The following is an 11,066-nucleotide window of genomic DNA, read 5'->3' as shown; positions in this document are numbered from 1 at the left end:
AATGCTGGAGAACCTCCACGGTGGAGCCCACAGGCACTGAGCCCTCAAAAGCATCACCCAGAAGCAAGAGGTAAAAGACTGTGAGGAACCATTCCCTATTTTCTCTGATACTGCTTCTTCCCTTCCAGGCAGGCAGGGACAGTCATACATGTACTGAAGAGGATCTTTCAAACTCAAGTTCCCAGACAGTTCCTCCCTCTCCTCCCGCTGAGCCCCCACGGAGGCAGACCTGCACTCCAGCATTTCCTACGTGAACAGGAGCAGCAGCATAAGGTCGGGCAAGGGAGACACCTGGAAGCAGGCGCTGCCCTGGCAGCCTGGTAATACTGCAGCGGGGAGTGGAGAGGGTGCAGCTTTCCCAAAGAAGCTTGTGGCTCACAAATTCAGGAATCTCCTCTTCTGTTAGGGATGAGAGGACCTTAAAGCTCCACTTGTTCTTTTGAGCAGAGAAATGCATCCCTGGAGGCTCTCTGCCTTCCTGACTCCTAAAAAAAGCAGTGGGAGCACCCTGACTTCATGACTTTCCCCCTCTGTTAAGCCTCTGAGCCCTCCAGAATGGTCAAAGATAGAGGGAGCTGGTTCAGACAAGCCACAGAACAGGAGCACAAGAAGACAAATGGGGTGAATCCAGACCCACTCCTGGGTTTTTCCTCTAGTTTAAGACTGACTTCCCTGCACAGGAGAATTCTGAGCTTGTGTCTTCTGCTTGCGCTGTAGGACAAAGAAGAGCCTGGAAAGGTCTGAATGTAATTCTGCTGGGTTCTTTGATGAAGGAAATTCAGCTCTTCCCTAGACTGAAAGGTCCCACAGGGGCCTGGTCACAAGGAGACAAGGAATGAGCACTACTAGGGAATAATGTTGGGTTTAAAACAGTGCTGTTGGCTGATCACTTGACTGTCAGGGACTGATTAGCAGCTGGGACAAAGATGCCTTTTTCGAGGATTAAGGGCAGCAAACCCTGTAAAAACCTTTCCCACCAACAAAGGAAGGCAGAGGATTATCCTGAACTGGGACTGCATCACCAGAGCACTCTCTTGAGAAGCTGCTGCTTCAAAGGAAGACACGGGAAGCTTTACTGAGCAGATGGGAAAGTCTGTCCCTACATCAAGTTTCAAATTGTTAAGAGTTATCTTTAGTTCCAGTGTTGTATCCTCACCAATGCTTCCTTGTGCAAGGAGCACTTGGTGCCACAGACATGTGCACTTCACATGGGAATCTGGCTGATTCTTTGGCCTGACTGATCATTTAGTGCAATGAACCTGACGGGAATTCTCTGCTGTTTGAAAGCTGTATGGGCTCTGTATGTTTTGAATTTGGCAGGTTTCATTTTGCTTGAATGTCTGCAAATCATGAGATGTAGGAAATAAGAACTAGTGATATTCAGAAAAACCCAAAATATTCATAAATGGGGGGGAGGGGGAACATAATAAACTAGAGCCTGATGACTTCCCAGGTTTTATCCCTGCATCATCAAAATGTTGGAAAAGACAGAAAAATCCTTTTGAAGGATTTCAGGAGTCTCAGAATATGAAGTTAAGGCTGGGTGATGGATAGGGCTCTGCTCTGCATTTATTATGGAGGCTTTTGATGGGAATTTTTGCTGTGTCTTGGGGCAATGAGAGGAAGGAGAGAAGCAGGAACCACATGAAGTCCAGGATTTTGAATGACTCCTGTGACGGGGACATCTAAGATATGTTTGAAATATGCTCTTAACAGGCCATGACACCTATTTGAGAGTAGATGGAGGAGTTAGGGGGTGAGTGAGAGACTTTGTTCACATCGCCAGATGAGAGGGTGGATTCTTTGCAATGGAAAGAGTCTGACCCAGCTCCTTCCCAGAAATGCTGATGTCCCTGTGTCCTCCCCTCTCCTGCTGCTGGCAAACAGTCAGTGGCCAAGACGGTGTGAGCTGAGGGACACTGAGGTGACCAAAAATGATGAGAGCTCTTGGTTTCCACTGAAGTCAGAAGCAGCACCTTGCAGGGCAGCCCTGTGAGCGGTGAGATGGAGAATAGCTTGTTCCTGTGTCTGAAATAAGCATGGAAAAGTTAATTGAAGAAATCTGGCTTTTGACCTAAGTGAGGAAATGAAGTCAGGAGCTACCAGGCCACAGAAAGTAATTTCTGCAGCTTTTGGTCTTGAAGGCTTGTTTATTTTTGCAGTGTTTAGCAAAACCTTCTGTGGCATGAACATGCCAAAATAGCAGCTTGCACTCACTCGGTGAGCTCTCCCTGGGAGCCCTGCCCAGCTCGGAGCGGTGCCACGGGATGATGAGGGGCTGCCTGTGCCTCCAGAGGAGACAGCCCAGAGAGCAGGGCTCTGTCTGTGTCACTGTTGGGCCGTGGGGACATGTCAGGAGCCCATTGCTCTTGCCAGTCTGTGTCTCAGCAGGGCAGGGCTGGGCAGAGCCACATGCGAGCAGCTCCATCAACATCTGTGTCCACTCCAACTCCCAGCGAGCAAACAGGCCAGTGTTTTATTAAACTGAGTGTTCATGGACATCCTGGACCTCCTCTTCAGATTCTGCATTCAAAGAAAAGGAGAAAGAAAAGTGTCAGCTACACCTGGCTGAACATTCCCAGGCTCTGCAGCGGCTGGGGCCTTGACCCTGCAATCCAGAGAACAGATACTGCAGGAAAAACCACTAAGTGAAAGCTACTAAAAAAGCCACTAAGCCACTGAAACAGGCTCCCCCAGGGAATGGTCCCAGCTCCGAGGCTGCCAGAGCTCCAGGAGTGTTTGAACAATGCTCCCAGGGATGCACAGGCTGGGATTGTGGTAGTGTCCTGGGCAGGGCCAGGGACTGGACTGGATGATCCTTGTGGGTCCCTTCCAATTCAGAATATTGCATGATTCTAGTAAGTTTCTCTCAGTTTTTCTGAGGGAATTTTCTGGCCACCTCCCAGCCAGTTTATTCCTCTAAGGTGAAGTACAATAAAATCTTAAGACATCAAGCTGCTCCTTATATATTTCAGAGGAGGCAAGCTAAGGGCATCCTAGGATTCACATCACTGCTAGGTGTTTGCTTTTGAGGCTTTTTTATGTTTGCTCTTTGTGAAAATCTGTACTGCTGATTCAAAAATTATTAGGAACAGAAAATAACACCAATTCGTATCTCACAGAGCCAGGGGGCAACAGAAACTCCAGGCAGTAAGAGCAGAGAGCAGTGATGCAAGACAGGAATGACACATGTTCCACAGTGTGCGAGAGGTTGCACAAATTGCTTCTGAGCCCAGCTCAGGCCCAGGCTCTTGCCAGCCCCTTCTGCCTGGAGAATTATTGATAGGCAAGTGCTGAGCAGTTTACTTGGAAACATTCAACAAAAGGGCTGCCTAAAAAGGTGCACCCAAGTCACTGCTCCAGACAGCCCTTTTCTCTCTAAGCCACTGCCTGTTGTCATACACACCACAGTCCCTTCCCAGATGTCTCTCAAGTCTGCCCAGAACTCTTACACAAGGTCAGCATAGCCCAGCAAAGGCATACAGGCATTATTTTTCCTATCTCGCTTTTCCTGAATGTTTCTGAGATCAAAGGAAAGAAATGCCCTTTTAGAGATTCATTGAGGGCAATTCGAAACAGCTTTTCAGAACAGTCACAACAATTTCTTGTTGGTTATATATCACCTATATATCTGCTCCAGCTGTAGGAGCAGAGCCTTGAAAATTAAATATGTGGGAAGAAAACAAACAAATGAGATTCTGCTTGGAAAAGTGTAGCTAATCAATGTGGGAAAATGAATGCCCATGATGTTCTACACGTACACACGTGCAAGCACGGCCACAGTACCTGAAGACAGAGTTTAAGCATCTCTTGCATTTGTGCTTTGAGTCACAAGTATGTGGAGTAAGCCATTTCCAACTGCTTTCCTTGTCACCAGCTTATGTGCAACCCAAAAAGAGACTGTCCAGCTTCAAGCCCTCTGTGTTCACATGCCTACAGTCTCAAATAGCATTACTAAAATATTTTCTGAAAGCTGTGCCTGCATAAGTGTCCCCTGCTTGGGCTAAGAAAAGATCATGAACTGGGACAGGTCAGAGAACCTTGGCTGGTGGACTGGCCATGGCAGGGCAACGACCTGGAGCACACCATTATGACACCACAGAAATCATGTTCTTTGGGTGTTAGGTTTTAAGGGTGGTCTTTTTTTGCCCTCTAATCCCTTTCCCCCTCCCTAGGAAGGTTAAAAGATGTGGCAGGAAAAGGGACTCAGGAGGGAGGAGACAGGGAGGATACTGAGAGCACTGCAGGAGGTGAGCTTTCACAGGGAGAGAAATCAAGAGATTTCATCAGCCTGTGCTGGAGTAATGTGGCTGTTCTGGGACGCTTCCTGGGTGTGCTGGGGCAGTTCAGGAAGCCATCCAGCTGGAATTCACTGCCAGCTGTCTGTCTTCCCTTAAGAGGATCCATCAGCATTGCTCCAGGATTGATTCTCCAGGGACATGACTCCCAGGTGTGGTCTCTCCAGGCAACAGGAGAGTAAGGGATGCACCTTTATGCAAAGCCCGCCAAGAAGGGCTGATGGAGGTGCTCAAGGAAGAGGCATAAACTCCAAGATCATGCAAGGCTCTTTGGGGTCATCCACAGCGTTATTCCCTGGGATGCCAGTGCATGGCACTGCCTGCACAAGTGGAATTTCTCCAGGGGCTGTGGACCATGATTCAGCCCCACCTGGCAGCTGGGTGAGGTTAGCATACAACTGGAGGGTGCTGCATCCCACAGGAGCACCAGCAGCTTCTGGAAGCCCTGGTTTAGGAACTTCCAGAGCCAGAGGGTGGATTTGCATCTCTGCATTTGTTACCTCTTGATCTGAGCTCTCAAAACCATTTTACTTCTGGCATCTACATCCCAGGGGCAACCAGCACCAGTTTCATTACACACCATGTGTTGCCTTTTGGGTGTTTTAAATCTTCTGGTTTCCATTTGATGCCATCAATTACTTTGTTCTAAGTACTCTCTTGTCTGCCTTCTCCTCTGCTCTCCTTATTTCATATCCTCTCTTCCCTATCCTCTGCTGATCACTTTTTTTCCCACATGAAAGTCTCACTATTCTATTTTCTTAGAAAAAAACATCACTGGGATTGTACCAGATACATTTCTGCCCTGCTTCCAAGGGGGCAGAAATTATTTCCCTTTCTTTTTCCATCCTTTTTGGTGATCAGGAGCTATGAGATCACCACAGGTTTACAGAGCTGCATAAAGGCACTTTCTGCTTGTTCCACATAGTTCCCAGCTAGCTAATGACAATGATAACAACAATAATGATAACAATAATGTTGTGATTTTTACTTAAAAGTGGCTCTGCTCATATGTGGCATTTTGTGCTACTTACAGGGGATTTCATCCACCACTCTCTCACTCAACAGCTCAGCAGCAGGAGATCCTCCTGTGACACTCAGTATCCAGTTTTAATGCTTGACATCCTGATGGATTTTTATATGTTATACACTTGGCTATCTCCTCTCCTTGTACAGGATATTTATGAGCTTTCTGGAAGGATCATACAGTTGCAGAACTCCACTTCTCTCCTCTCTGAGTAATTCCCCTCCATTAAGTCTGATCTGCACTCTTGTCTCCTTTTTCAGTGAGTTATTTACCTGTGGGAGCACCTTCCCTTTTATCCTTTCAGAGCTTCCTTCCCCTAAAAGATCTGTCAGGTGTTACCTCTCCCTACAAAAACTGAGTTGCCTTCTCCTCTGGTTTTCACATTCAGCCATGTGCTTACAAGTCAGACCCTGTATTTGAATTTTTAACAATTTGCTTGGCTGGAAAGTCAGGATCATCATTCTGTGGCTTCAGCTATTTCCAGCTGATATTGCCCTCAGCTCTTCCTCCTCGGTCGGGGCATGGATAAGAGACTGCAGTCCACATTCAGGATTTATCAGCTTGAGCCCTGCAGGATGCCCAGTGGGTAATCTGTACCCCTGGCAATTTGTTACTCTCCACTGTATTTCAGAAGTGCTCAAACTCGTGATTTGATTCATGAGGGATTCTGCCCCCCCTGCCCTGAATGGAGCTGTGCCAGGTGAGAACCTCCCTGAGCACTCCCCTGGTGATCACCAATGCAATAAAGGCAGTTTGCTCCTGTGCTCTGCACTTACAGTCCCTGAACATCCCTCAGACTTCTGTCACTCCCTAGATCTGAAGAACCCTAGGCAGCCTTCTCCCTTCCAATGCAGCAGAAAACGTTTGCATTAATAGTCTGCGTCACACAAGCTGTTCACAGCAATATTCCCTGGCCTGTCTCTTCATGGCTCTGTACTTCACTTGGCATCCAGCTCTGTTCTGATTTCCTTCTCCAGCCACACCTTTGCTTTGGACCAGCAGTTTCCAAGTGCCCTCTCTGCCCTGCTGCTTGACCAGCCCTCTTCTGGGGCTGTGCATGATCCCTGTCCCCAAAAGCATCTTTTGACTGCTTATTTTAGCAATACTCTTATAAGACTCTCCTGTCTATGTAGGCTCCTCTTTGAAGCCTGTGCTGACACAGTGTTATAACCCTAATGCCACCCTCCTTCTACTCAGGGGCAACTGGGGATTTTTGTGTCACTCGTCACTGGACTCCACACTCTCAGTGCAGTGTCTCTCCCATGCCACCAGAAGAGACGCACACTTCCCTCTCTGTAATTTCACCTAGGAATTACAGGGTCCCACTATTTGCTTTTCTTTTAAACTGGGTTTCTGAGAAGTTTATGTCAAAACTTTAATTTAAAGCTGGGCTTTCTAATTCATCCACTTATATTTTTAGCTTTATGCCATTTATCTGGAGGCAGAGATGCATTTTTCCTTGGTCTCCTTGTCTGTGTTTTGTGTCCTGCTTGCATGGGACTGTCTACTGAGATTGTTCTTTGCTCTTTTTTGCTTCTCTATTGATTTATACTTTTCTCAAGATAAAGAACCAATGTGATTATAATTCAGAGGTTGTGTTATGTCAACCAATGTTTTCAGCTTGGTGGCTTTTCTGCATAAGCCCTGCACAAGCTCTGTGCTCTGTCCTCTGCTCTTAATAAAGTTAAATCCTGTATCTGTGTAGTCTCTCAATCTTGCAAGAGAATTCTGACTCTCTGGGTGATCCTGAAAGCATCCATAGAAGCTACTGTATTAAACAGACATAGACTCACAGCAATTTCAGATACATTGGTCCTTCTACCTGCAGGAATGGGGAGTGAAGAGGGAATGAAGGCTTGGTGTGCTTGGCAAGGCAGCTGGCACTAGCTCTGGGTGGGGGTCAGAGGGTCATCAGGAGACAATGGCACAGACTGGGGCCACTGGGACAATTTCCAACGACACAGAAGCATCCGGGCATGGACCTTGCAATGCCCAGCACCCTGTGTTAGGTGCACACACTCCTGCTCTTGAAGCCTCACAGGTTCATTTGGGAGCTCAAAGCAAGCCCTGAGCAACCTGCCCTGAGCCAGGAGGGCTCTCTCCATGTGAGGTACCCAGGGAGGGCAGAGGCACTCAGAGCTCCCTGCAACCAGAGACATCTCTGCCCTGATGACTCCTTATCTCTCCTAACACCAGCATCCCTCCAGGCCTTGGGAGAACCTCCCTATCACCTATCTGCAGTGTCAGGCACTTCTGCACCTGGGAAAAATATCTGTTCCTGGGAGTATGGGAGGCCAGAAGGCTGCAAGGAGCCAGGACCATGCCCATCCAGCCTCCCCTGCTCCACTGCCTCCGCAGAACCAGAAGCCTGGGCGTGGGGTGGGGCTGGATAGACAAGCACTGGGAGGAAGTTATTATCTCTGTGGCACAATGGGCACAGTGAGTCACAAGTTTAAGGCCAGTGTTATAACAGAAATTAAGACAGCCAGATCTGTGTTTGGTACCTAAATCAAAAGGATTTGCCCGAGGACCTGCAATGAGTCAGTGGCAGGGCGAGGAAGGGAGCCAGGATCTGCTCCCAGCCAGCACCTGTCCCTGCTGACTTGCAGGTTGCTGCCTTCAGAGGACCTGAGAGCAAGACCTGGGAGCTAAACTCAGGTTCTTTCAAAGACACTCGTCTCAAAGGCATTTTCCCTCTCTTTGTGAGAGAGTGCAGCAGTTAGGCAGAAGGCCAAACTTTAATTACATCTGATTTCCAAAAGACACTAAAAAGCAACTCCCACGCAACAGGGGCAGGTGAGAAATGAGGGATGTGCAAATCGAGCAACTCAATTAGTCTGTTCTACTACCCCAGGCCACACACACTTCCTTTCTCACTGATTCCAGTTAGCTGGGCTTGGCTAAAACAACTGGAGCCCAAAAAGCCTTAATGATAATGACTCTGCCAGTAAGACACCCAAGACTGGTGCAAGGAATGCTCCTGCAGTCACAGCTCCTGTAGGAAAACCCATCAGGAAGGTACTAGGTGTCCTGGCAGCTGGATTTCCTTCAGCAAACCCCCTCCTCATTCTCGTGCTTGCTGCCAGTAGAGGCAAAGACGAGACTTACCCTGACCACCCTGCTGAGATGGGCAGTGAATGCGGACGCTCAGATTGTGTCTGGGGGTGCACGTCCCTGAGAAATCCGCAGGAACTGAGCGGTTTCTCTCCCGTCCTGAGAACCCCTCCTCCTGCTTCCTCAGCTCAGAGCTGGACTGTGGCACTAAACACTTCCAGAGCGGCTGGGAGCCGCTGGGCAGGGGAGCGCTTGGGATCAGGGGCTGGGCTTCGGGAGAGCAGCGGTAGCCAGCGGGATGGCCGGGAGGAAGGTGAGTGTCGCAGGCTCCGGGCTCGGCTGAGTCCTTGGTCAGGAGAGCGGGGTCGAGCTCCAGGGGACACTTTCTTTTCCTTCGGTGATGCCTGCTCTGTAAGCTGTGTCTGGGGGACAGCGGGACAGCTCCCAATTGTCTGCTGGCATCTACACTGAAGTCCAGCCTGTTTGGAGAAGTGGAGGGGGCGTGAGGGGGCTCCTGGCCTTCCTGGGGACAGGCTGGCTGGCCTGATGGAGCTGCCTCCCGCAGCACGGCACTGCTTTCCAGAGGCTGCTGAGAGTGATGGCTTTTCTCAGTTCTCTTTTGTGTCCGAGCACTGTGGAAGGCAACCTTGGCCCCAGAATACCGGGATTTGCGTGGCCCGGACCCCTGCTCGGCTCGCCCAGGGGGACACTCTGCATCCTGCCTGTAGTGGTGGTGCTGGTGGTGGTGGTAGTGGACATGGCTGTAGCTGCTCCTGACCGTGGTCCGTGGTGGGGCCCTCGGAGCTGCAGTACACGAAGGGATCATAGTCACTGCTAAGGGAGCTGCGGAACGTGGAGCAGCTGCCATGGATGCCCTGCAGGCTGACATCCGTGCAGTTCAACATGGAGTCACTGGAGGAGCCATGGCAGGGCCCCGAGCTGGAGTCGCTGCCCGGCCCGTCGGCCAGGTACCCGCTGTGCTCCGTGAGATAGCTCTCCCCAGAGCCACTGCTGTTGTGCTGGTGCCCGTGGCCAAGCCCTCGGCGCAGGGTGGGCACACGGTGCTGCTTCTGTGCCGTGACTGCCTTGGGTGCCACACAGGGGGGCTGAGGCTGAAGGGGACATGTCCTGTGTGGTGCCAGCACCTGCCTGCATGCAGAGGGGCTGGGATGCTGCTGCCCCAGCAAGCCTGGGGCCAGCGGGGCCACGTGGCCGCAGGCCAGCAGGGAAGTGGCTGGTCTGTAGGGCATGTAGTGGATGGTGCCAAAATCCAGCTGGGAGAGCTCTGGAGAGTGGAAGAAGGGGTTGCCATGGGCTGACTCTGGGGGAAAACTCCTGAGGTTCCTCTGAGGATATGCTTGTGGGAGGTGGTAAAGGGCATGTCCTGGATGCTGGCGGAAAAGGTGGAGTCGCCGCCCTGGCTCCATGTCCTGAGGGACCAGCCTGGAGCTGGCAGCCATGGCCTGGTCCCCCGAGTCTCTGGCTGCGGAGAAAGAAGGAAGTATACAGCACATATTCCACAGCCCAGAAGTGAGTATACAGCACACATCCCACAGCCCAGAAGAGAGTATCCAGCACATGTCCCACAGCCCAGCTGCAGCAACCCCAGCACTGATGCTCCACTGCCCTCCCACCATGGCCCCACATCCCACCCGTACTCTGCAACTCCTTGCTGCCACCACCAAACCACCCTGATGGTCCTGTACACTCTCCCTGCTGCCCCTGAAACCCCCAGATCCCACCTTCCCTTCCCCACAGATCTCAGGATTGGAATCCCTCTTCTTGGTGCAGGTCCCAGCCCAAGCCCAGCACCTTGCTGTACCCTGGTGGGCTGACAGGCAAGGGACTCCTCTCCATGCACACAGTCCCCTGTCCACTCTGTGCATAGGGACACGAGGACCTGCTGATCCATCTCCCAAGAGTAACTGGAGCTCCTGGGAACAATCCTGCACCCAACCCTGTCCTCAGTCAGGAAGTGCCGTGTCTGAGCCCTACCAAGAATATTGAACATGCAAAGTGGACACGTGTGGTGTTGCTGCAGCCAAGGGTCAACACACTCCCGATGGAACTCGTGGGAGCACGAGATGATCCGCAGTTCCTAGAAAGAAGTGGAGAGGAGGAGGATGAGCAAGGCAAACCATGTTCCAAGACCTGGATGGGTCCTTCTTGATGGAAGTGAGCCTTGAAGGACGGACAGACGTCTAAGAGTGAGGGATCTGCAGCCCAACTGTGCATGGAGGAGGCTGTGGAGCACCTCCAGTCCTGCTCTGTGAACACCCAGAGTGGTGCAAGCCCTTGGGAATAGGGAGATTTCAGGCTGGGTGCTACGGAGCAGCAAACCAAATTTTACCCTATTTCAACATAGGCATTTTACCCCACAGCCACAGCTGGAGACCTGCCTGGAGACATGACTTCAGCAGAGGCTTTATAGCCCAGGGGCGGGCACACCTCCATGGATGCAATCCTTTTCCAGCACTCAGGAGTTCAGAAGGAAGCATCTCACAGGCCTCTGGCTCCTGCCATTCTCAGCTCCCACTGCTGACCCCCCCAACCTGGGAAGCCAGAGCCATGAGTGCAGCAGTCCTGCCCAAACCCTACCTGCCCCTCGCTGAACTCCTCAAGGCAGATGGCACAGACCGGGGCGGAGCTGCAGCTGCTGGCCGAGTCCCAGCGCGGGGCCGGCCGCGCCC

The 11,066-nt window shown here is 51.0% G+C and overlaps 1 protein-coding gene across 1 annotated transcript in view; it reads right to left on the bottom strand.

Moving 5' to 3' along the window:
- Positions 1-407: 407 nt before the first annotated feature.
- Positions 408-11,066, bottom strand: part of RNF43 (ring finger protein 43) — a 23,374-nt gene continuing 12,715 nt past the window's right edge. Inside the window, 5 exon segments of the mRNA XM_031060387.1 lie at positions 408-2,523; positions 8,431-9,143; positions 9,145-9,859; positions 10,372-10,474; positions 10,975-11,066. The exon segment at positions 10,975-11,066 is cut by the window's right edge and continues 9 nt beyond it. Coding sequence (XP_030916247.1) covers positions 2,480-2,523; positions 8,431-9,143; positions 9,145-9,859; positions 10,372-10,474; positions 10,975-11,066 — 1,667 coding nt within the window. The 3' untranslated portion in view covers positions 408-2,479.

This window comes from Geospiza fortis, unplaced genomic scaffold (genome assembly GCF_000277835.1).
Source record: "Geospiza fortis unplaced genomic scaffold, GeoFor_1.0 scaffold59, whole genome shotgun sequence".
NCBI lineage: Eukaryota > Metazoa > Chordata > Aves > Passeriformes > Thraupidae > Geospiza > Geospiza fortis.
This window is presented reverse-complemented; position numbering and strand designations above follow the sequence as displayed.